General features: G+C 45.6%; 1 protein-coding gene across 2 annotated transcripts in view; it reads right to left on the reverse strand.

The window, feature by feature from the left end:
- SEC31B (SEC31 homolog B (S. cerevisiae)) overlaps nucleotides 1–25,957 on the reverse strand; it is a 44,463-nt gene that overhangs the window by 3,274 nt on the left and 15,232 nt on the right. For both annotated transcript variants that reach the window (XM_011977402.1, XM_011977404.1), the window contains 18 exons: nucleotides 19,871–20,066; nucleotides 19,553–19,648; nucleotides 18,459–18,602; nucleotides 17,977–18,119; nucleotides 16,567–16,666; nucleotides 16,284–16,445; nucleotides 15,608–15,742; nucleotides 12,521–12,745; nucleotides 10,152–10,226; nucleotides 9,800–9,898; nucleotides 9,343–9,442; nucleotides 8,671–8,849; nucleotides 8,315–8,441; nucleotides 7,780–7,925; nucleotides 6,904–7,077; nucleotides 6,046–6,204; nucleotides 764–941; nucleotides 60–374 (listed from right to left, as the gene is read on the reverse strand). In XM_011977402.1, the coding sequence (XP_011832792.1) occupies nucleotides 60–374; nucleotides 764–941; nucleotides 6,046–6,204; nucleotides 6,904–7,077; nucleotides 7,780–7,925; nucleotides 8,315–8,441; nucleotides 8,671–8,849; nucleotides 9,343–9,442; nucleotides 9,800–9,898; nucleotides 10,152–10,226; nucleotides 12,521–12,745; nucleotides 15,608–15,742; nucleotides 16,284–16,445; nucleotides 16,567–16,666; nucleotides 17,977–18,119; nucleotides 18,459–18,602; nucleotides 19,553–19,648; nucleotides 19,871–20,066 (2,753 nt within the window). The remainder of the gene's footprint in view (nucleotides 1–59; nucleotides 375–763; nucleotides 942–6,045; nucleotides 6,205–6,903; nucleotides 7,078–7,779; nucleotides 7,926–8,314; nucleotides 8,442–8,670; nucleotides 8,850–9,342; nucleotides 9,443–9,799; nucleotides 9,899–10,151; nucleotides 10,227–12,520; nucleotides 12,746–15,607; nucleotides 15,743–16,283; nucleotides 16,446–16,566; nucleotides 16,667–17,976; nucleotides 18,120–18,458; nucleotides 18,603–19,552; nucleotides 19,649–19,870; nucleotides 20,067–25,957) is intronic.

The raw sequence follows: 25,957 nt of genomic DNA on the forward strand, positions 1-25,957 counted from the left end.
AGTTGGAGGGGTAGGGGAGGCAATAACCCAGAAGAGGGATTCATGGAAGGAAGACTGACCTGGGTGAGGAGTCAAGATGCCAGTGGTTGGGAGGACACTAGAGCATGGGGCAACTGGGCCCCCTGGAGGGTATGGCACAGGGAAGCTCACAGGAGGGGCTGGGGCATAGGAGACCATGTGGCTGGGACCTGGTGGTCTCAGAGGAAGCAGAGGGAACAGTCTAGGAGTCTCAGGCAGGGAGGTAGAGCCAGGTTGCGTGATGTCTGGGCATGCCATGAGTAGAGGGGAACCAGGAAGAGGCCATGTCCCAGGGAATCCCACCGGGTTAGGAGCTTGCACCCTTTGCCCTCCTAATAGCTGTGGCTGAGATGAAGCTGAGGTAGAACAGAAATAGGTCATTTGTCACTAAACTTCAATTCAGGAGCATCTCAGAGCATATCAAGGAGAAACAGGATAGCAATAAAAAATTAATAATAATAAATGATTAATACATGTATATGGAAATCTATAATTTACAAAATACTTTTAACTGTATTCCTTATTTGACCTTCAAAACAATCCCATAGGGTTGAGATAAGCAACATAACACTTTGGTATATTGCCAAAGGTATGAAGCCAGTGATAGCATTAGGAATTCAGACTTCAACTTCCAAGCTCCTCTCACTAGACAGACATACAGCTTCCCAAATCCATGCTGGCCATGCCAGTTGCTTTCCTGAGACCTCTGTGCTCTGCCCAAACAGATCTTCAGTGACTCACTCACCAGGCCTTACCCCAGGGCCCAAAGGCAAAGGCTGGATGGCCTGGGACCCAGATGCCCTGTAGTCACTTATATTCTGCATCCTGGGGCCCTGATAAGGGCTAGGATGGGAAGGTGCCAAGGGCATCGCTGGTGATGACTGAGGGGTGAAAACTCTTGGCCTTGGAGACAGAGTTGGAACCTATGAAGAGAAAAAAACATCAGCTCTTGGAAAGGAAAGAGAAAAGTAAATAATAGAAAACAGAAAAATAATAGGGAAAATTAACGAAACAAAAACTAGTTCTTTGAGGAAAAAATTCAATAAAATAGATAAACATCTAAAAACTGATAAAGATAAAAAGAGAGAAGATATAAATCATCATCAGAGATGAAACAGGGAATATTACAACAGACTCTGAAGCCATTGGAAAGATAAACGAATACTACAGATAACTTTACATTCATAAATATCTGACAACTTAATCAGAAATGGACCCATTCCTTAAGAACCACAAACTACCAAAACTCAGTCACAGTGAAAGAAGATCTGGATAGTCCTATAGTCATTAAAGAAATTGGATTTGTAATTTATTTATTTATTTATTTTTGAGACAGAGTCTTGCTCTGTGCCCCAGGCTGGAGTGCAGTGCTGCGATCTGGGCTCGCTGCAAGCTCCGCCCCCGGGATTCACGCCATTCTCCTGCCTCAGCCTCCTGAGTAGCTGGGACCACAGGTGCCCGCCACCCCAGCTAGTTTTTTGTATTTTTTGGTAGAGACGGGGTTTCACAGTGTTAGCCAGGATGGTCTCGATTTCCTGACCTCGTGATCCACCCGCCTCGGCCTCCCAAAGTGCTGGGATTACAGGCTTGAGCCACCGCGCCCGGCCGGATTTGTAATTTCAAAGCTCCCAGAAAAGAAATCTCCAGGCCTAGATGGTTTCACTGGAAAATTTCACCAAACAGTCAAAGAATTAATACAAAGTTTACGTAATCTCTTCCAGAAGAAAGAAGGAACACTTCCTAACTAATTTCATGAGGCCAGTATTACCCTGATGCCAACACCAGAAAAAGATAGCAGAAAATAAAACTATACATCAATATTTCTCATGAACTTAGACACAAAAATCCTCAATAAAATTTTAGCAAAATCAAACAATGTATATAAAAAATAATATTCCACAAGAAAGTGGGATTGATTCCAGGTCATGCAAAGCTGATCCAATATATTTAAAAACCAATCAATTTAATCCCCTATACCAACAAACTAAAGAATGAAAATAATATGATCACAGAAATGATGCAGGAAAAACATCTGACAAAATTCAACACCGATTCATGATCTAGTTCACAAGGTGTTATGATCTGAATGAATACGTTCCCTGAAGTCATGTGTTGAAAACTGAATCCTCAATGCAACAGTGTTGGGAGGTGGGACTTTTTGGAAGTGTTTAGGTCATGAGGGCTCTGCCCTCATTAACGGATTAATGCCATCATAAAAAGGACTTGCAGGAGTAGGTTTGCTTTCTCTTGCACATCTGCTGCCTGCCATGTGAGGACACAGCAGCAAGGCACCATCTTGGAACTGAGAGTGGAACCATACCTGCTGGTGCCTTGATCTTGGACTCCAGAACCATAAGAAATAAATTTCTGTTTTTTATAAATAATTTCCCAGTCTGTGGTATTCTGTTATAGTGGCACAAAATGGACTAAGACACAAGGAATAGAGGGAAATGTCCTTAGTCTCATAAAGAGCATCTATGAAAAACCTAAAGCTAACATCATACTTAATGCTGAAATATTGAATGTTTTTCCTCTAAGACTGGAAACAAGGCAAGAACATTCACGTTAACTATTTATTTTTTTTGAGACGGAGTTTTGCTCTTGTTGCCCAGGCTGGAGTGCAACTACACAATCTCAGCTCACTGCTCCACCTCCCAGGTTCAAGCGACTCTCCAGCCTTGCCTTCTGAGTAGCTGGGATTACGGGCATTCACCACCATGCCCGGTTAATTTTATATTTTAGTAGAGATGGGGTCTCACCATGTTGGTCAGGCTGGTCTCAACTCCTGACCTCAGGTGATCCACCCGCCTCAGCTTCCCAAAGTGCTGGGATTACAGGTGTGAGCCACCGCGCCTGGCTCATTTTCACTATTCTTATTTAACAGAGACTGGAAGTCCTAGTCACTACAATAAGGCATGAGAAAGAAATTAAATGCATATAGATTGAAAAGGAAGAAAACTATCTATTTGCAGATTTGCAGACAGCATGACTGTCTAATAGAAAACCCCATGGAATCCACAAAAAACTTCTACAACTATTCAGGAAGGTCACAGGGTATAACCAGATCAACACATAAAAATCAACTGCATTTCTATATACTCAATGAACAAGTGGAAACCAATAAATTAGATTTTTAAACTGCTGAAGACAAAATTAAATACTTAGTAGGCACGAGCGGACAGGTGATAATAAAAAAATTAAATACTTAAGTATAAGTTGGACAAAATATGTACAGGATTGGTGTGATAAAATTTGTAAAACACTGATAGAGAGAGCACTGGAGAAACATGCCACGTTCATGGACTGAAAGACTGAACCTAGTAAAGACGTCAATTAGGAACTTGTATTTGAGTACTCATGGCAGCTTTACTCATAATACCCCCAAATTGGAAACTACCCAAATGTCCTTCAAAGTTTGAATCGCTAAAAAAATTAAAACCGAGGCCAGGTGCAGTGGCTCACGCCTATAATCCCAGCACTTTGGGAGGCCAAGGTGGGCAGATCACGAGGTCAGGAGATCGAGACCATCCTGGCTAACACGGCGAAACCCCGTCACCACTAAAAATACAAAACATTCTCCGGGCGTGGTGGCGGGCACCTGCAGTCCCAGCTACTCAGGAGGCTGAGGCAGGAGAATGGCGTGAACCCGGAAGGCGGAGCTTGCAGTGAGCCAAGATAGCGCCACTGCACTCCAACCTGGGCAACAGAGCGAGATTCCACCTCAAAAAAAAAAAAAAAAATTAAAACCATGGTACATTCACGCCATGGAATACTACTCTGCAATAAGAATGAGTGAACTACTGGTACACAGAACAACTTGAATGAATCTCAAAGAAGTTATGCTAAGGGAAAAAAGCCAATCTCCAAAGGATACATACTGCATGATTCTATTTATGTAACAATCATTAAGTAACAATGATAGAGCTGGAGAACATATTGGTGAAGCCAAGGATGAGGGACGTGGGATAAGTGCAGCTATAAAAGAGGTAACACAAGAGATGGTTGGGTGTGGTGGCTCATGCCTGTAATCCCAGCACTCAGGAGATTGAGACTATCCTGGCTAACATGGTGAAACCCCAACTCTACTAAAAATACAAAAAATTAGCCGGGCGTGGTGGTGGGCGCCTGTAGTCCCAGCTACTCGGGAGGCTGAGGCAGGAGAATGGTGTGAACCCAGGAGGCGGAGCTTGCAGTGAGCTGAGATCGTGCCACTATACTCCAGCCTGGGCGACAGAGCAAGACTCTGTCTCAGAAAAAAAAAAAAAAAAAAAGGTAACACAAGAGAGTTTTATGGTGATGGTAAAATTGAGTATCTTGATTTTGGTGGTGGTTACACACCACAATGTGACAAAACTGCATAAACACACATATAACAATATGTAAAACTGGTGGAGACTGACTGAAATCTGAATCCATGGATTGTACTAATGGCAATTTCTTGGTTTTGATACTGTACTGTGGTCGTGTGAGATGCTGACATGGGGCGGGGTGTTGTTGGGACGCAGGAGACATCCCAGTACATTTCTTTGCCACCTCCTGTGAATCTATAGTTATTTTTAAATGAAAAGAGATGGGGAGAGGGAGAGAGAGAGGAGAAGAGAGGAGGGGAAGGGGAAAAGGGGAGACAAGTGAGGGAAGAAAGGGACGGAGGAAAGGGAGGGAAAAAAGAAAAGGAATTAGGGTGGGGATTGAAGGTGGGACAAGATGAGCCATCAGAGCTTCCGCCAGATAACTCTGTATCCAAACCTCCCTGGATTCTGTTCCCCAGCTCATCTAGTAAACTTCTAGCCTCACATCTTAACAGTACCCAATCCCCCCGGGCACTTTGGCCAGAACCTCTTTCCTCTCCCTCAGTCCCCCAACCACACACACACCTCTCCAAACTATCAGCAATTCTGTCAGTTCTATCTACTAAGTACTAAGTATTTCAAATCCAACCTCACTGGCCAGCTTTAGTTATTTCATGTCTTCACCATCCCTTACTATAGCCTAACTCCCTCCAGACTGGCCCTTCCTAACATACAGCTAATTATGTCACTCCTCTTCCCAAAACTGTTCAATAGCTCCTCCCTGTCAAGTTTAAGTTCTTTAGCACAGAATGCTAGGTCCTTAGTGATCTGACTCCGGAACCTGTTGTTCCAGCTTCATCTAACTTCACAGCCATAAACACCTGTGTTGCAGCCCCAATTAAATATTAGTAATCCTCAAAAGGCCTCAGCTTACTCTTGCTTCAGTGCCTTTGTACATGCTATTCTCTGTGCCTGAAACAGTCTTCACTTGCTCATTCCTTTGCCTAAAAACTTTTAATCTTTGAGACTCTGATCAAACCTCAGACTCGTTCTGAAACACTCCCTGGACTGCCCCCGCAACCCCACCATACAGAGTAAACTGCTTTCATCTGTGTGATCTTATGGCCTCTTGCCATACCCCAATCATGGTATTTATGAATTTTACTGTAGCTAATTTTTTTTTTTTTTTTTTTTTTTTACCGAGTCTCGCTCTGTCGCCCAGGCTGGAGTGCAGTGGTACGATCTGGGCTCACTTCAACCTCCGCCTCCCGGGTTCAAGCAATACTCCTGCCTCAGTCTCCCAAGTAGCTGGGACTACAGGCGCGTGCCACCACACCCAACTCATTTTTTTGTATTTTCAGTAGAGATGGGGTTTCACCATGTTGGCCAGGATGGTCTCGAACTCCAGACCTCGTGATCTGCCCACTCTGGCCTCCCAAAGTTGGGATTAGAGGCGTGAGCCACTGTGCCAGGCCTACTGTAGCTATTTTTTACATATCTATCTTTCCACTAGACTATGAGCTACTTGAGGGCAAGTACCACGATTTTTGCACCTTTGTGTCCTAACAGCCTAGTAGTTCAATAAACAGTCATTTATTATAAAAAGAACTGAATCTGCGTTCTACGGAAGTTGGGAATTTTCATCAGTTTTGTTCACAATATATTCCAAGTGCCCAGAACCACGCTTGGCACATAAATATTGTTGAATGAACAAATGAATTAACAAGTAAGGTCTTACCTGGTGAGAAGGCTGGGATCCCAATCTGTAAGATGTCTCTTTAGAGTGGGGGATAGCTCCCACAACAATCCGGGGGTAGGGGAAAGTGGGAGACTGTTGGCCCAAGACAGCAGAACCTTGAGCATGAAAAAGCCGATCTCTTAGCTGCTGAACTGGTGGCTATAAGTTTTAATGAGGAACAGTTGTGTCAAGAAATTAAAACAATCAAGGCCCCCAGTAGCAGTCAAATTTCAGCTGACCCTCTACACCAAGCTTGTCCAACCTGTCTTATTTTGTTGTTGTTGTTCTGTTTTGTTGTTTTAGGTTTTTAGCAGCCTGAAGTCATGGTTTTTGCTTTCTGACTCTAGTGATAAGTGGAAAACAGGGATGAGGAAGGGGCTTTACTGGCCCAACCAGAAACAGAAACTAAGCACCCACGACTGTATTCTGACCCTTGGACAATCCCGCTCTATACTCTAGCCCCCTTAGAAATGACTCAAGGTTCCCGAATCCCTGCCAAACACTTGCATGCCTCCCTCCTTGCTATTCTTTCTGCTTAGAATGCTGTATATCTGCTGGTAAGCTACTTCTCTTTGAAGGTCCAGCTCAGCTGTTTTAACCATTGGGAAGCCTTCCTTGACTTCTCCAGGCAAAAATCAGTTCCTTCCCTGCGCTCCCACAGTGCTCAGTATAAGCTTCTGTTACGGCGCTATAAGTCATCAACATCTGATCTTCCCCCAGTAGATTGTGAGGTGCTTAAGGGATTCCATCTTATCTATCCTAGAAGCTTCAGCATTAGCATAGTGCCTGGAACACAGAAGTGCTCAATGTTAGACGACTGAATGGAAAGGTTTGCTCTCTCCACATGGCCCCACTTACCTGAGCACAGTCACTGGGTAGAAAGCTCATGGCAGTGGCTAGGCTGCCCTGGGCTGCCAGGAGGTTGGCATACTGAGTGACCCTGTAGGTTGTGGCAGGGCCTGGGCTCACCCCATGAGGACCCCGCAGTAGTTTCAAGCTCCTGTTAAGAACCATCGCCTTCTCCATCAGGTCCTGTAAGGACAAGGATGAGGGTGGTAAGCCTTCACTGAAGCATATCCTGCTCTCTAAGTCCAGGTAGCTTATTCAGGGATCTCCTACTATGGGTAGAGATGAGGGCACCTGGCCATACCTAGGTGAAGGCAGCAGATGACGACATGTAAGAACCGTGACAAAGAAGGGTCACTTGGCCTCACCTCCCAAGCTGTTAGGATTGGATTTAACTGGACCCATGTGGTCTTAGATTTCAGTACATCTCTACCTCTTCCTTTTGCTTTTTTACCCTTTCTGCTTATACGTCACCAACCACAGACTCTGTTATACTAACTGCTTCAGGTACGACTTTTATCTCTCCATGAGTCTGTGACCCCCACTTTCTGTGGTCACTTACAGAACACCTGGCAGTTTAAATCCACAAAATTTTCTACAGTAGCTAATAGAAGGCCCAAGTCACAATTACTCAAATACTGAATACATCTGTAAAACCAAACCTGAAATAGGAAAAAAATTATAAAGACTAACACTGAAGCAGCTGCTGCTTAGTCTCCTCTGAGGGAAGAGGAGAAGATCCCAGACATTCAGGACCCTTCGCTCCTCCCTAACACCGTGGTTCCAGCCTGTCCCAGAGGATCCGCCTCTGCTAGCTCTGCACATCTCCACCACTAGCTTCCTAAGGGCCTGATATGGAGTGGCCAGTACCCTGCAGAGAAGGGGTACCTGCAGAGCCATGGGGGACAAAGCCTGATGGCATTTTGCCCAGCACTCCACCAGCCGCTCCACACTCCCTGAGCACACATAACAGAGTCTGGCTTCAGAGGTTAGTGCCCTGCCGCCCTCCTGTTCCATGCGAGTTCCCAGCATGTCTGCAGAGAGAGGGAAATTTCATTAATGGCACAGCTGGCCTGTGTGCCTCTCCTTCTCCTGTTTGGAAACAGTGAGAGGACCATGAGCCTGGGACAAGTAGCTGCAGTGGCTTTAAGACAACACTGAGACTCACCTTGCTGTACAGAGAAGGGGAAAGTTCTCATATCATGGTGTGACAAGACAAAGTAAACCAGGACAACAAAGGATCCCCTCTGAAAGTAAGGGCATGCGCTGTGGTCCCTGCCTCCTGGCTGAGCCAGATTCTAGCCCTGACAACATTGCCTGGCCTCCCAGAGCTCAGCTGCTCCTCCACCTCCCTCCTGCATGCATCCTTTGACTCCATGCTGGAGTCACACCATTTCATCCTGAAGCCTGGGACCACACCTACCACAGAGCTCAGGGAATTTCTCTGTGCTTGAGTATGTCAGTAGCAAAGCCAGTGCCTCTCTCCAGTTCTTCAGGCTACAGGTACACACCACATCCTTCCAATTCTTTTGCACAACACAGGCTAAAAGCTGTAATAGGCAGAGAGGGAAAGAGGCCATCAGCCATCCATCCAGCATAGGCAGCAGGAGTCCTGCATAGGCCTCCTGTTAGAGCACTGAGTAGGGGCGAGGGTGAGGTGGGGGTGGTAGAGTAGAGAGAGGCAGGCAGATACTCAAACACGGGTCCCAAGGTGTGGGTATCCACCTCACAAGGTCCAAGTAATCCCCTCCCTTCCTCTCCTGCACGACGGGCAGTTACCGAGGAGATTCTGGTTTTCTTCTTGGCCAAGTAGCGCTCCTGTGTTTGCTTCAGCAGATCTGTACCCCCAGCCTGGGCCAGGATAATGGCATCAGCAAAGCGCTCCTCCTTTAGACACAGCTCCACAGCCAGACCCAGTTCCCCAAGCAGGAGAGCCTGGCTTAGGAGTCCATCAACATCTGCAGGCAGAAGCATCCCCTCTGCATTAGTTGCTCTCAAACCCTAGCTTCCTGCCCCCTGCAGGGCCCACAGCACACCCTCTATATCTCTATATCACTCAGCGTGCTTGGCTCCAAACTAAACCCTCAAGCTTCATTCCTTGGCAATAAAATGTATTTTGGTGCCCAGGTCTAAAGACAGGGCCCAAGACAAGGGAGGGAACTGATGCGGCAGTAGCACAGTGTGAGGTGTGCTTGATCACAGTGGGCAGGGCCACAGTCCTTTCAGCAAGAAGGATAGAAGAAAATCTGTTGGTAGAAGGCCTTCCATAGGAAGGACCTATCCATGAAAATCTACAGCCAGAGAGAGCTCTAACTGGTAGGCGACTCACTCAGCATTTGAGATGGTGGGAGGAAGACATGAGGCAGGGGACAAGAAGGGACTCTCTCAAGTCCAAAACCTCCGGGCCCACCTAGTCCTAAGCAGAAACTCTCTCCCTCAGGGTCAGGGTACCTTTTGTGATGGGGATCTCCCAAGGAGTCATGTTCTGAGGTACCAGCTCATCAAAGAAGGCTGAGGAAGCAGAGGCTTCCTCTGTGGTGTGTTTGGAGGCCTGTATGAGGAAGGACAGAGGTGACTACCTAGGGATGAACCCAGAAGACAGACAGAGAGCTGGCTTAGTAGCTCTGAGAGTTCTACTGTTTGGTCGTTAATGGGTAAAACCAAAAATATAGCCAGGTAAGGTTTGGGAAGGACCATAGTTCACGGTTAAGATACAGCTCTCCACTTCCAGCCCAAAAGCTTAGGGACTCTGTGTCTCACTCTGGTTCTAAGAGAGTGAGGAGTCTGAAGACTTGTACAAATGCTAAGCACTTACAGAGAGCAATGAAAAGGGCCAGGAAGGGAAAGACACCCAAAAGGCAGGTTTCCTGTGTAACCCTAGGTCAGGCTGACTGGGCTCCTACCACACCTGACTGCAGAAGGCCTGCTGTCTGTCACTGTTGAGGTCATTTCCTTTGGGCTGAGGACCCTCGCCTAGCCCCACGTCACTCTTCAACCATGTGGCCACCTGCAGGGAGAGACCTATGAAAACAGCCCTTTCCAGCGAAAGATCAAATAAGCATTATCCTCTTTTCCTGCCACCATACCCCACCGACCGGACTCTCTAAGATCCCTGATCTATTTTTTCTGAGAAAAAAACAAACTCCAGGATGTTAAATGCTCACATATGCAATAAGGCCAGGAAGAGGTATTCTGAGATGGTTTAGTCTGGCAACATTCTCTTCAACAAGTACATGTTTCTGATGTGAAAAGCAGCTTACCTTCTTCTGAAGCTCATCTTTACTGTATCCTAAAAGCTTTAGGAATTTCATTCTGGAGTCTTGCTCTAAGGTCACCTAAGAAACCATAGAACACAGAAAAGATTCCATTAAATGAATATAAATGATGCTCTTCCTACACGAAGCTGGGCATCTGTCCCAATATACCTCCAAATATAGTTCTTTGTACTACTAGAAGTGCCCTCAGCAGTCCAGTGCCATCTTTCCCTTTCCCCCCCGGATCTAACTTACTGATGGGCTATGGGCAGTGTTAACATAGCCCCCTGCCCCTTGCGCATGAGAATTTGACCTTTCATTGTCTTCCTAGCACTATTACCCTGGTAGTCTGGTGAGAGTAAAGTATCAGCTGTTCCTAGGCAATATGCCTGTGATTGGTAACTTGCATCTGGACTAGAACTATGTAATCTAGAAATAATTAATGTGGACAACATGCTATGTGTTTCCCTGATTGCAGTGGCTCTTGTAACTGGATAGATTCCTTGCAGGGACTCTGGAAGCTACGCTTTTAGAATTAGTACAAGACATATTGGCTCTTGTGGGCAAGAAGCTTCTAAGTCAGGGCAACTTACGTACCTGCCTGATGTATATTTTCACTCCTTGCACCTGAGCTATCTCTGGGGGGCTGAAGAAGAGAACTCAGAATTACTGCATGACTGCTGAAAGGACTCCCACAGAAGACAACTGCCTGATGCTACCCTGCTGCAGTCCCCATCCCATATCCTTCCGAGGAGACTGCTGCCAAGTGTAGCCTACAGTAGTCTTGTGAGTCTAAATGTTTCTTTGAGAAGACCTCTGGTAGAAGTTGCACGGATACAGTAAACAAAGTCAGCTTCCCATTCAATCTCCCAAATACCAAGGAGCAAGCCTTTCTGAAGCCCCCGCAATCTTGGTTAGCTATCCCAGGCCCTTAATTTATTCCACACTGAACCATGATTTCTAACCATACCTTTCTCATAGTCTCTCTGGGCACCCTTCTCCTTCCATGCCCTTCCTTAGAAATGTTCACCACACCTAACCAGGAACCATCAGGATGGACAGCTCTTGGGTAGCTTTTAAACCAGAATGCCTGGCTGGGAGCAGTGGCTCACGCCTATAATCCCAGCACTTTGGGAGGCTGAGGTGGGCTGATCACCTGAGTTAAGGAGTTCGAGACTAGCCTGGCCAACATGGTGAAACCCCGTCTCTACTAAAAATACAAAAATTAGCGGGGCGTGGTGGCAGGTGCCTGTAATCCCAGCTATTTGGGAGGCTGAGGCAGGAGAATTGCTTGAACCCGGGAGGCAGAGGTTGCAGTAAGCCAAGATTGTACCATTGCACTCCAGCCTGAGTGATAAGAGTGAAACTCTGTCTCAAAAAAACAAAAACAAAAACACCCAGAATGCCCTGTCTTATAGGTCCCTCTGTCCTATAGGTACCACTCTCTCCTTTATTTAGCAGAATAAAGGTTGAACTCCTGACCACTCCCTCTCTTTCCCATCTCACCATTCCTGGAACTTATACCCTGCTTACGACAAAAGCATCACTTCTTATTCTTTTCTTCCCACATCATTCTCTAGCTTCACTATATAGTCAAGATCTTTCTCAAATACTCTTTCTCTTTCCTAACTTCCTGATGTCCACCTTCATGTAGTTCTGCTATGCCTAAAGCTCAAATTTCAAGTCCCTCTCAGATGCCCTGGTACAGGCCCAATCCTTTTTGCTTTCTTCTACACAATTCCAAAAATTTGCACAATCATCCCACTGACTGACCAGTCAGCTATTTCCGTTTCTTCCTTCAGATCTCTCACTTGCTCATTTCCTTTGATAGGTATAGCGCTCCTCCTGGTGTCGTAGGAAACTTGAAATTAAATGAGAACTGGAACTGAACCCACGCCTCCAGCGTAGAGTGGCACCTGAACCCTAGGACCCACTTCAAGGACTTGCCTTGGGTTACTTGAAACCAACTCAAAGCGTTCTTATGACAATGTGTCCTTCTAACTAATCTTCCTTTCTCTTCTTTTTCTCTTTCCTCCTTTTTCTTCTTTCCCATTACCTTATCTGCCCTTTGGCATGATACCATGAAGGTCTTTGCCTTGGCTCTGATAAAGTACCTAGGACACCAGCAATAGTAGCAATAAAGGAAAACATCTCGTGTATTCCCCATCTTTCCTAGCCACTTCCCAAATGGCCTTTGAGCCTCTGGTAAAGAGTGAAGGTTTTGTGTCCCAGTGGTAGGTACAGTGTGAGGAAAAAACTAATGGGAGTTAAGGCCTCTGTAATCAGTGTGCTTGTGCCTCTCCTGCAGTTGACACAGGTTGAAGTTCCAGGCTTTGGGGAGACACTTCTGAGCAGCTAGTCTTCAGGTTTCCTACCTTCAGGAACTGCCACAGCACCTTCTCACTTTGCAGTAAAGCTTGCTGGCTCTTGTTCTGACAGTAATTCAGTAGATTTCCTGATTCCAGGGCCTCCTGCAGCTCCGTTGATCGCATCAGGAATTCAGATTCTGTGGTGACTTGACTGATGAAGACTAGGCGGGGGCAAGGCTGTGGCACCAGCCTTGTGCTGGGGAGGCCAAAAGTAACCAGCTTCCCTCCAAACTGGTGAGGAAAAGCAAGAAGGGTAAAGGTTATACCTTCAAGCCAAAAAGTAACACTAAGTCAGGTTCACAGAGAAGGCTATCTAATGGCTGACCCTAGGCTAGGAAATCAATAAAATAAGAGAGTTCCTGGCGGGGGTCGAATAGGATCAGTAATTTAGTATTGAATGCGTCTCCCTACTAAAACCACTTCTGTACTCTTAGGACCACCCACTTCAAACTTAACCACACAGTACTCACCTTCTGCTAACCTGTCCTGGTACCACCATTCTCCCAGTCACCTGGGTTAAATACCTCAGCATTAGCAAAATCTTCATACCCCTTATACTCAAGCAACGACAAGGTCCTACCTCTTCTTGTTCACTGTCTTTCATGCAGGTGCCCTCCATCCCATTCCCAGTGCTAGTACACCCAGATTACTAAAAGCCTTCTGTTCTTTTCCCTCCTCTAATTAAGCCTTAGACTATCCCCCTATTGCTTGTACCACCCTGCTGCTATTCAGGAGCTTGTGTGGTTACACAAGGCCACAGAAAAGAGCTTAAGCTCCCTTGCCTGCAGTGCACAAACTTCTGCAAAATCAGGGCCAAACCTATCTTTCCCAGCATCTCTCTCCGTGCTTGTTTATTACATTGCTCCACATCCCTAAAATGCCTGATGTGTTCCTGCTTCTGTGCCTTTACCCACAACATCCCCACCTAGAGTATCCTTCTCACCAAATTAGATGCCTTATATAAAGCATCTGGCACAAACAGGACCTTAGAAAAACCCTTTTTACTCTAGCAGTTCTCAACATTGGCTGCATATTAAAACCACGTGGAGAACAATCCAGACTTGCCAGGCCATACCCCAGACAATACAATCAGAAACTCTGGGGGTGGGACTAGGCATCAGTATTTTTTGAATTATTCAGGTTATTCCAATGTGTATCCAAGGTTGACAACTGTTTTTTTTTTTTTTTTGAGACGGAGTTTCGCTCTTGATGCCTAGGCTGGAGTGCAATGGCGCAGTCTCAGCTCACCACAACCTCTGCCTCCAGGATTCACTCGATTCTCGTGCCTCAGCCTCCCAAGCAGCTGGAATTATAGGCATGTGCCACCACGTCCAGCTACTTTTGTATTTTTAGTAGAGACAGGGTTTCTCCATGTTGGTCAGGCTGGTCTCAAACTCCCGACCTCAGGTGATCCACCCGCCTCAGCCTCCTAAAGTGCTAGGGTTACAAGAGTAAGCCACGGCGCCTGGTCGATAACTTTTTTTTTTTAAACTTTTACTTTGGGTTAAAAAAAAAATTTCAATCCAATGCAGTAAATGTGCATGTTTCTTACACGGTAAACTTGTGTCATGGGGGTTTGTTGTACAGATTATTTGGGGTTGTTAACTATTGCTTTACTCCCTAACTATTCACCATTTCTTTGCCCAATATCCACCTCCTAATGAACTCGCCCAGTCAGAATTCTTATTTACCTTGACTTCTGCAGCACAAAATCTACGCCACAGATTAGTGCTAAGCAAAACCATTTTAACTTTTGATTTGTATAGTACTTGCTCGTTTTACAAAGTGTGTACATATATTCTTATTTGTGGTTCATGTTAATTTTCTGGGCAGGCATCACTATCCCTGTTTTACCGACAAGAACAGTTAAGTCCTGAGAGGTTAAATGAATTGTTCAAGGTTACCTAGCTAATAAATGACAGAGCTACGATAAGAATTCAGGCCTCTTGACCTCAGAATTCTTTACCTCCCCACTTCTTTTTCTTTTTAAGCTCACAGCCTATTGAATGTGTTAGTCTTGCCTCCCCAATAAAACTGTTGGCTTTGAAAACAAGAACTTCTACTTTTATACATCTGTTTTCAATTCAAACCTAACATTTAAACACTGTCCCAAGTGCTTCAGGGCCTTGCCATTCAAAGTGCTAGTCCTCAGACCAGCTGCAAGGGCATCCACTGGGAGCTTGCTGAAAAATCACAATCTTGGGCCTTACTCCCGACTCAATGAACCGATTTCTGAATTTTAATAAGATCCTCAAGTGATGTGGATGCACATTAAGAGTTTGTGAAGCACTGCTTTGGGAATATAAAAATCAGCAAGACATAGTCCCTACCCTTAAGGAGTCTATTACTTAGTAGGGTAATATGCATATATGTATATAAATAACTTTAGTATAGTTAGAACGTATCATTACCAAAGTATAAGTCTGTGGGATTATAGAGAGAGGTTAATTTTGACTTGGGTTACAGACATGCATCAAGGAGGAGACAGTATTTAAGAGAGGGGCCTTGAAAGGCTGTGGTAGCATTCAGTGGGCCCAGGAGAGAAGCTGAAGGTTAGGATACAAGCAGAGGCAGGAAGAGTTGAGGAGTTATTTACAAAACAGAAAGGAGTCATATGTAACTGGAGCATAGAGAACAAACGAGAATGAGATGGAAATGGAAAGGTAAGTGGAGCCCTGTGCACATTTAGCCTTGTCTATAAAGCAATGGGAGGCTCAAAGGTTTTGAACAGATAAATGACAGAATAAAATCTGGTTTTTTTTCCTTCTTTGTAGTTCCTTACTACCAGTTCAGATATGTAAGGGTTAGAGAAAACTGAGATGGAATCTCAGGCTATTTCTCCACAGCCGAGAGTTCTAAGGCAGTCAACTCCTTTTAGACAGGACTGGCAGAAAATACAGAATGGGTGAAGTGAAGAGAGGGAAACTATAGTAACTTTCTCCTTGAGACATAAAGTGGGATCCATTCTGAGACAGAGGCAGTGGGAATACGTCTCCTACAAAACTTAGCTCCATGCTGGGCACATGGTAGGCCACACACACACACACACACACACACACACACACACACACCCCATACATCCATTACACTTACAGCAAATGAAACACCTGTTGGTCTTCTAATCCATTTGGGGGGTTTTTTCAGGGGAGGTATCAGTGATGCTTGTGCCACTTGCTCTGGCACCTGCAGTGGTGGGAGAGGCTGGCCTTTGCTGAAGGAAGACGAGATCTGGGGGGAAAAGACACCTGCATCACCATCCTAAAGTGGCAGTTTAGTCAGGCCCTCCACCTACAAACTCCATTTTGAGAGGAATCCTTGAGACACCCAATTTGACCTAGAAAGGTCAGACTCCCATATTCCAGAGGATGGGGAAGTAAGTGGTAGTGAGGGTGGGACTCCCATGCAAGTAGGCTCTTGGAAAGACTACTACATTCAAAGTCTACAATGGAGTGTGGCACAAAATGGATCTATAGGAGAAAGATAAGAGTCATACTCTTGAAATAACTGTCCCAGCAAAGGGGTCCCACTGTCCCTGAAATATTACAGGGCCCATCCAATAACAAGAGACAAGGTGAAGGCCTTCTTCACATTGTGGCAGAAACTGATATCCTTTCAGGAAGATGGGCACCAGAGCAAAGGTGCAGTCCTCCCAAACCCTGGGCCCTGTTCTCCCAATCTCCAATAGTCCCTGCTTCTCAGGCCATATGTCTCTCTCCCACAAATAGAGACAGCCCCTTCCCTCCAGCATTCTCTCCCAAGCCGTTCAAACCTTGTCAGCCAGTCTCATGTGCTGGACTTCCCAGCTCCTACCCATCACAGAGTACAAACTGATCCAGCCGTCAAAGGAGGCAGCAGAGAACACTGAAGGGTCCCGAGGGCACCACTGCACTTCAAAGCACCAGCTGCTCTGTGTTGGTAGCTTATATACCACCTAATATTAGGGAACACACACCATTAGGGACAGTCCATGACACCCAAAACACATGGCTGCAGCTGAGATTCTTCTACCCTCTCTCTCCCATCCCAGCATGCCCACAGAAGGGCCAGCCTACCTCACTGCTCTCCAGGTTCGAGCACAAGATCTGGCTGTCCTTAGCACTAGTGAGCAGCAGTTCAGCATCAGCCTGGCTCCATGATACTGACAAGATCCCCCTAAAAAGGTAGGGAAAGAGGAACTAGCATTTGTTGAATGCCTACTATGAGTAGGCTGCCTTATATGTCTTTGATACATTTTATAGGGCATATCAGACCATCCATGCCCTATAACATGCATGGTCTGATATTATCTTACAAATTAAGAAAATGAGGTTTTGAAAAATTAAGTAACTTTCCAACAGTTACAGAGTCAGAACCCGAATCAAACCTCAGAGCCTGTGCACTATGCACTGCACCACTCTGCCTCTCTTAGATCACTGCAGGATGGCCTGCTTCTTTTCACTAATTAGAGAGTAGAGATTATGAACCACTATGAATCACACAAACACTCATCCCTATGAGTGTTTTCAGCCCAGGAGGTAGTAAAGACCTAACCATCAAAAGTCCCCAAGGAGGCCAGGCACAGTGGCTCATGCCTGTAATCCCAACACTTTGGGAGGCTGAGGGGGGAGGATCACTTGAGCCCAGGAAATTGGGGTCACAGCAAGCCTTGATTACGCCACTGCACACCAGCCTGGGTGATAGAGCAAGAACTGGTGTAAAAACATAGAAGTCCCCAAGGATATATAAAGGCAGCATGGTCCTTTGGTTAGAAAGAACAGATTGTGGGGCTGGGCACGATGGCTCACGCCTGTAATCCCAGCACTTTGGGAGGCTGAGGCGGCCGGATCACGAGGTCAGGAGTTCGAGACCATCGTGGCTAACACAGTGAAACCCTGTCTCTAATAAAAATACAAAAAAAATTAGCCGGGTTTAGTGTCGGGCGCCTGTAGTCCCAGCTACTTGGGAGGCTGAGGCAGGAGAAAGGCACGAACCCGTGAGCGGAGGTTGCGGTAAGCTGAGATCACGCCACTGCACTCCAGCCTTGGGGACAGAGCAAGACTCCGTCTCAAAAAAAAAAAGAAAAGAAAAGAAAAAAAAGAACAGATTGTGGAGGCCTGTTCACAGGATAGGAGTCAAGTTATTTTTATGAAGAAATCCTGGAGGAGGAAAGCTCATCACCTAAGGAAATGACGTTAGCCTCATACCAGAGCCTGGAGACTAAACACTGGTTCCAGTATTTCTCATGACCCCATTCCCATCTTTGGAATTTAGATGGAATCTCAGCCTCCTCTCCATAACCTCAGGGTCTAAGGGCCTCCTCTTAGTTAGGGCTCTAGTTAGTATTGGGTGACTATACGTTCACCGGAATGGCTTTAAAGCCAGGAAGGATGTTTAGTAGCTAAAGTGAGGCATACATTGCCTCCTACCCAGGCCAGTTATGTCCACCATCCCCTCAAGGATATGGATGACGTCTGAGATGCTACCTGCTGTGGCTCTCCAGCACCTTCAGGGGCGAGGAGGCAAAGCGCAAGTCCCACAGCTGAATCACAGGAAGACGATCATCCTCTGAGCACAGCACTAACTGGGTGGCTATGTCAGGATGCCAGGCCAGGCCTGAGCAGTGCATCTGCGAACAAAGCATATCCCAATGGGTGCTGTAACCTGACTCTTTTGCCCAGTTGAAATGGGACCACTCTGAGAGCAAGTTTTGCGTCTCTTCTGTGACTGGGAACACCACAGGCATCAGAGAGTGATGGCCAGGAATAAGTAAGGAACGGTAGAAGCTTCCAGATCAGCTTTGTTTAGCTTCCCTAAGTTTTCACTCTCAATAGGAACTGTGCTAAGTGGCTGACTCCACATGTCCGACAGCTGAAAGCAGGACTCTGGCCTGGGCAGAGCAGCTGTAACTGCTAGGCAGGAGAGAGAAGCCAGAGCCCAAGCCTGTGTTCTGGCCTCCACTACTCACCCTATTGCTGTGATCACTGACTTTGATGATAGGTTCATTCTTCCTGAGATCCCACACAACTGCCTTGCCACTGGGGTGAGCAGAAGACAGAATGTGTTGGGCTTGCCGGTTCCAAGACAGTGCCTTGACGTCCTCTGGGGGCTGCTAAGGCAGGATGGGGACAGAAAGATGACAACTTGTCACCCCCTGGACAAAGTGACATCTGCTGTTCCACTGCTCCCAGCCACCCACAGCAAGTCCAAGAATAGACATGGGGCTACCCAAACTAAGACAGTGTTGGGAAGCTGGGAGTTGAATTTTCCAGGGAGGATCCTTTAAGGTATCAGTGTAGAAGCAGAAGGGATGGAAGGCACATCTAAGTTTTACTCCTACCCAAGGTTTTACTAAGAGGATAGAGTTAAGATTTTAAAAAACAGCCCTCTTGTCTAGGACAAAAAGAGAGGGAGAGAAGGAGGAAGATGAGGGAGAGAGGAAAACAGAGATATCCAAGACCCCCAGAGAGAGTGAGGCTGAGAGAAAAACCGTAAGATGTTATCAAATTGAAACAACTTACCTCACTATACTGTAAGCACAAGACAGAGAAAAGGCCAGGAAGCAAAAAGATGGGCCCAGTTACAGATTGACAGAGAGGCTCTCCAAGACACAAGACCAGACCCCCCAACTGCATGGGAGAGCCACATACAGGGAGAATAAAGCTGACCCTCCCCATAAAAAGGACAATGGTATGTCTGGGGACCTACTCTTGCTCCGTCTTTGCTGGGCCCAATGCCCTACCCAACTCTGCGAAAGCTGACAGCACTCCCATCCTTTCTTGTGGTATCTTTTGCTCTCCTCACCTTTCCTCTGCCTCCCAGAAACTCCTAGAACAAGTAATGAGCACAAACCAACCACCCCATATACACCGTCCACCCACCGGCCATCCTAGCTCTTATCTGGCTGGTAGCATGTTAGTCTATGGAGCTTTATTGCCCTCCAGTGGTAAAGCTTGAAATCTCGTGCGCTCCAACTGGCTCCAGAACACAAGACTTTATCTAGGAAAATCAGCTGCACACTCTAAGCAGCAGCCAGGGTTGGGTGGTGGGGGTGCTGCTCACCTGTGACTTGGATCCCAGGGTCATTGGCACATTCAAGTTATTCAGATCCCAAATGAAGACTTCAGAATCGCTGGCCCCTGAAGCCAGGAGGTTGCCCTGTATGAATAAAAGGTGTTTGGAGACACACCACCCTAGGAAGAAGTAGAGCAAGAAAGGAGGAAAGAAGCCCAAATTTGGGGCTATCAAAAGCCTCCCTTGAAACAGCCTGGAAAGGGATCAGAGTTACAGACCGGAGGCCACATGTGAATGCTTCCACTCAGATCTGTTGCTCCCTGGCTTGGCCATGTTTGACTAACCGAAATGTAGTACCTGTAGTACCTGGAAAGGATTAAAGTCGAGGGCTCTGACAGCCCCCGTGTGCTTCTGTTTCTGGGCAATCACAGGCTCCTTCCCCGAAGACAGGATGTGGGTCACATTGTATAGAATAAGCATGCCATTGTCCCCGCCGCCTGCAATAACCCCGGAGCTTTCCAGAAGCCCACTGCCAAAGCTCCCCCAGATCAGCTTGTGAAACCTACAAAGAGGAGGAACTGGCATCAGTACAAACTTAGGTTCATGTCAGTAAGCACAGGATAGGCATCTCTGTCAGCTTCTGCCATTATGCAGGCAGCCCTACCCCTAGCTGGAACTTGCCTGTATCCTTCATTTCCCAGACAGAAGGGAGGTATCCTCCACCCAGTCCTACCCTTTCTCTGAAAAAATGTTTCATTTATGTTACACTAGAAGCCAGGAAGCCACTGCCTCTGAGTTGTGTGGAGGTGTATATATACACACACACACACACACACACACACACACACACGCGTACATTTTTAAGTTAACATTGGGGTTATATAGGCCCTGTGATATATACTTCAAATAGATTACTTCACATAATCCTCACAACTCAAATAGTCAGGTAATAATAGCAACCACTTACACTGATTGAATATACTTCCTATGTATCAGACACTGTTTTAAGTGCTTTAGATGTATTAGCTGACTGAATATTTAACAACCTCATGAAGCATTACTATTATTTCCATTTTCAATTGAGAAAACTGAAGCACAAAAAAGTTATAAAATTTCTGTACACAGAGCTAGTAATTTTATCTCCATTTTAGGATAAATGCTAGGAAGTAGCAGGGTCAAGGTTCAAAGTTAGGCCCATCTTATTCCAGAGCCTGAGCTCTTAACATCATAAAACACTGTCTCCTATTGAGAGAAAGATCCAAACTCTTCTGTAACTATTAGAAGCAGGCTCCCTAGACCAACAATTCACTCTCAAACTGGAAATGAGAAAAGACCCAACGGCCTCCCCACCCCATGCCTCTCCCATGTGGCTGGCCCACTGGAGTGGCAATGTGGCTGCAAAGGGCCAGCCCTGAAGACAGAGGCATGAAAGGATACGCTCCCATTCAGGAAATACTTTTCTGGCTTTCTGAGGATGCTTCTAACAAAATAATGCCAATGTCTTGCCCCAGAGAAAAAGATCCCTTTGGATCCCTGGACCCCTTCTAGAAAGTTTGGGCCCCCTGCAAAGCCCCTACGGAAGGCATGTGAAATCCCTGAAGCCTCATAGGTGGTCTGTCTCTCACGTCATAGCTGCTAGCCAGGGACATTTCCACAGCCCTTTGGAGAAGCCAGATATCAAGCCAAATGAGGTTACAAGATCTCCAACTGCAAAGAAATATTCCCTGAGAACAGTCAGCAAAGCAACTGAGTGGGTGATAGGCAGGAACTTGTTAGGCCAGTCACTGGAGCAGAGCCAACTGGTCAGAAGCAAAGTGTGGAGCACCAGCTCGGACCAGGTCAGCATCTGAAGCAAAACAGCAGAGCCTACACAATGCTAGCTAAGAGGCTACCGCCAGAAAGGCTGTTTTCTAAGGTTGCAGTGATCTTAATATAGCAGAAGGATGTTTTTCCATATAGGTTCAAGAGACTGCCATGTCACCCAGGGACTGGAGCTCAGCAGGGGTAGAGGGCATGTCAACTGAGTAGCTAGAGAAGCCCACAGTAGGTCACACAGGAACCAGCAGAGGGTATGTCCAGTGAAAGACCCACATGGAGATGCAGAGGGTGCAGCGACCTCAGCACGGTCAGAACACATGACACACAGAACAGAGTAAAAGGCACCTGAGACCTCAAGGGGGAGTCACCAAAGGGTTGGAGAAGAGGACAGTTACTTCAGAGTGGCAGTTACTTCAGTTTGTCACACACAAAAATGATTTTCTGTATGCATGTGGAAAGCACATTTCTGTGGTTAACCACCTCACTAGTGAGGGTAAAGCTGGCGCCTGAATAGGGTGTGATAGAGAGCAACCTGGGCGAATGGGCTTAACACCTAGGTGAAGTTACGCGAGGAAGGCAACTTGATGGTTCAGGGTGCTCAGGGAGTGTCCATCATCTCTACTCTGCAAATGAAACGGAACAAGAGATGGGTGGGTGTGTACTATTCCGCAACTTTCTGGTAAGTTTGGATTTTTTAAAAACAAAAAGTTAAAAAACAAAAAGGTGGTCTAGTTGGGCACAGTGGCTCACATCTATAATCCCAGCTACTCAGGAGGCTGGGGCAGGAGGATCACTTGTGCCCAGGAGATGGAAGCCAGCCTGGTCAATATAGCAAGACCCTATGTCTATTTTTTTTTTAAAAAAAGAAAGAAATATCTGCTGTATAAATTGTTTCCATGATTTATTCATTCCTTTGGTTTTGATTCTTTCATTTTCTTATTAAGTTTCTTTAAAATAAAAAATCCCAGCTTCATGTTAGTGAACTAAAGGGAAAAGAGTTTGTCCACATTCAAGCCAAAATAACGTGGGAAACTCAAGCCTCCCTAGAAGTCAAACAGAGTGGTTAAGGCAGTACTCCAAGCTGGAGAATAAATGGAGCATTGGCTGTTTGAGAGGCAAGCTACTTCTCTGAATGCCTATTATACAACAAACTACTACACATCTACTATGAATTCTCAGTTTACAGTAGAAAGAAAAAGTTTAGAGAAGTTAGATAAAGTGTCCAAGAGGACAGCAAGTAGCAGAGCTGGGATATAAACTCAGGTCTCTCCAACAACTAACCCATGCTCTACTATCTTAATGCCTCTAGAAAGAAAGCAAGTCTCGAGAAAAGGAAAACTGAGAGAAGTACACAAATGATTTTTTTTTCTGCTTGACATTGTCCCTTACAGAAGGCCCTCAAAGAGAGGACACAGTGCTCCCCAAGTAGCTAGAATTGAGATAAAGGTAGAATGACAGAAAATAGATCCTCTACTTTCTCCATGTTACTTGACAATGGTTCTTCCAGAGGTTATGGGGGCCACTCCAGAGAGCTAGAAACTCAGTGTATAGAGAGGTAAGGTACAGCAGACCACACGCTGGCCTCTCACCTCATTTACCCACAGCAGCTATGTCCTCAGTCAATGATATAAAACAGTGTGATATTCTCCCAGAAAACTTTCTTTTTGAGTGAAATTCATCTAACAAACCAAACACTGTTTGCTTCACTGCACATGCTAATCCATATTGATTCTGACTGCATCCAGAGGCATTTATCCATGCACTCTCTTCAGCCTATTTATAGCTGATGCTGTCCCTTATCTCCCATACCAGTGTTTCAGAACATTTTTCTTTCAGTCAAATATTTCTAGGTAGATAATATTTCTCTGATGCATCATAGATTGAGGATAAGGGGATCTTCAGGATCCAAATTTGGTTGAGGCATGGGTTTGGAGAAAAGGGCAGGCAGAGAATGAGGAAGATTTTGAAAGGTATATGTTTAGTTGATAACAAAGAGATACAGGAAGAGGTTTAAAAATGGAAAAAGGAGGAAGACTACTAGAAAATAAAAGGGAATAAGAGACTGAACATGAAACCTGAATTCAGATCTCAGCTAGTTTCTTAGAAGTCATCTTGTACAATCTCTTCTTTATACATAAGTGAAGGAACCTGAGATAACTGACTTGATTTGCCCAAGTCACACAGCTCTATTAGTATTATGGCCAATGCTACAGCCCCACACAACTGTGCCTTATGCCACACTATGCAGAAGAAGACACAGAAAAAAAGAGAGAGGAAGACAGAAAGCAAAGGATGAGCGGCCCTCTATCTTCCCTGATCATCCTGGTCAATAGTTTATGATACCGACTGTTGAGCATGTGACCTAACCTAGACTGGAACAGAATGAAGTGGGTGTCTTAGACCCTGGGGTGTCTAAGATGATTGCTTCAGAAAGGCCCCAACAGGGCTGTGTCAAAGGTAATCCCTTTGGGATTTAGGTCTTTGGGAATGTGATTCAATCTTCCAACACAGTTATAGAGGTGGGAAAAGAAAGCAGAGATAAAATATTATCAATAGGGTTAACTGTACTATTTATTCTGGTTACTGGCCCCAAATTCCTACAGAGTGGAGTAGGAGTATGAGGTAAAGTTCATGACTCCCAAATTCAAACTAACAGCTTGAAAAACTCTTAAGACACTAAGACTAACTGAAGACTAACTGTAACTGAAGTGCTGGATTTGAATGCTGTCTGGTAACCCAGAAGTTTCTTCTTCTTCTATTTTTTTGAGGCAGGGTCTTGCTCTGTCGCCCAGGCTGGAGTGCAGTGGTACTCAGCTCATTGTAACCTCTGCCTCCCACGTGCAAGCGATGCTGGTGCCTCAGACTCCTGAATAGCTGGGATTATAGGTGTGCGCCACCACGCCCAGCTGATTTTTGTATTTTTAGTACAGAGGGGGTTTCACCATGTTGGCCAGGCTGGTCTTGAACTCCTGGCCTCAAGCGATCTGCCCATCTCAGCCTCCCAAAGTGCTAGGATTACAGGCGTGAGCCACCGCACCTGGCTGGTAACCCAAAAGTTTATAATATCACTCATTCATATAACAAATATTTATTAAATACAAATATTTATTAAATATAACGCCAGGCACTGCTCTAAGTGCTGGAGATAGAGCAATGAGTAAAACATTAAAATCTCGGCCAGGCATGGTGGTTCACGCCTGTAATCCCAGCACTTTGGGAGGCTGAGGTGGTTAGATCACCTGAGGTCAGGAGTTCAAGACCAGCCTGGCTAACATGGTGAAACCCCATCTCTACTAATAATACAAAAATTAGCTGGGCATGGTGGCGCGCACCTGTAATCCCAGGTACTCGGGAGGCTGAGGCAGGAGAATTGCTTGAACACAGGAGGTGGAGGTTGCAATGAGCCAAGATTGAGCCACTGTACTCCAGCCTGAGTGACAGAGTGAAACTCTATCTCCAGAAAACAAAACAAAACAAAACAAAAAACCATTAAAATCTCTACCCACATGGATCTCAAAATTCAGTTCCTAAGATTATACTGCCTCTTTCTTAAGGACCCTTGACCCTAAGGAGCTACTACTATGCTGAAGCTGTTGCTTTGCTTGTTGAGGATTAGGACCCTTGCCTAGTGCCCCCTTAACCTTTTTCCTTTTCCTATTAGCTTTCTCAGGTTGAACCCCTTTTTTAAGCTCCAGCATATAAACATCTTGAATTAGCTCACCCCTTTGAAGGGCCCCTTCTGAAATGCTTGGTTAGGGGCTAAGAGTATCTAATCATCATCAGTAAATCCTCAAGTGCCTGCTCTTCAAAGGATACAGGTACTGGAAATACAAAGAGATGTTAAAAAAAAAAAAAAAAAAAAAACTGCAAAATAAGAGATGCTGTCATAAAGTGATGCAGGAGCTCCAGAAAGGGCAAACAACAACTAACTTTTCCTTATGAGGTTTTAACTATGAAAAGAAAGAGGGTACTTCCACTTAATATTTTAACTCTCTTAGCGGGACCAAGAAACGCACAAGGAGTTCATCAATTATCAGATGGAATGTTGCCTTCTAGACCAGTAACCTCAAATATAAAAAAAATTAATAGAAATTACACGTTATTGATAGTATAAAAAAAAATTAGCCAGGTGTGGTGGCGTGCACCTGCAGTCCCAGCTACTCAGGAGGCTGAGGCGGGAGAATCACTTGAACCTGGGAGACGGAGGTTGCAGTGATCTGAGATTGCACCACTGCACTCCAGACTGGGCGAGAAAGTGAGACTCTGTCTCAAAAAATAAATAAATAAAAAATAGTAGAGCCAACTGGCTCAGTGGCTCACACCTGTAGTCCCAGCACTTTGGGAGGCCGAGCGGGCTGATCGCTTGGGCTCAGGAGTTCAAGACCAGCCTGGGCAACATGGCAAAACCCCATCTCTTCTAAAAATATAAAAAATTAGCTGGGTGGGGTGGCATGTGCCTGCAGTCCCAGCTACTCAGGGGACTGAGGCGGGAGGATTGCTTGAGCCCAGGAGGTGGTTGCAGTGAGCCCTGATTGTGCCACTGCAATCCAGCCTGGATGACAGTGAGATCCTGTTCCAAACAAAAACAAAAACAAAAACAGTATAGTAATACATGTGTACATTTATATTGAATAT

This window comes from Mandrillus leucophaeus, unplaced genomic scaffold (assembly GCF_000951045.1).
Source record: "Mandrillus leucophaeus isolate KB7577 unplaced genomic scaffold, Mleu.le_1.0 Scaffold18, whole genome shotgun sequence".
NCBI lineage: Eukaryota > Metazoa > Chordata > Mammalia > Primates > Cercopithecidae > Mandrillus > Mandrillus leucophaeus.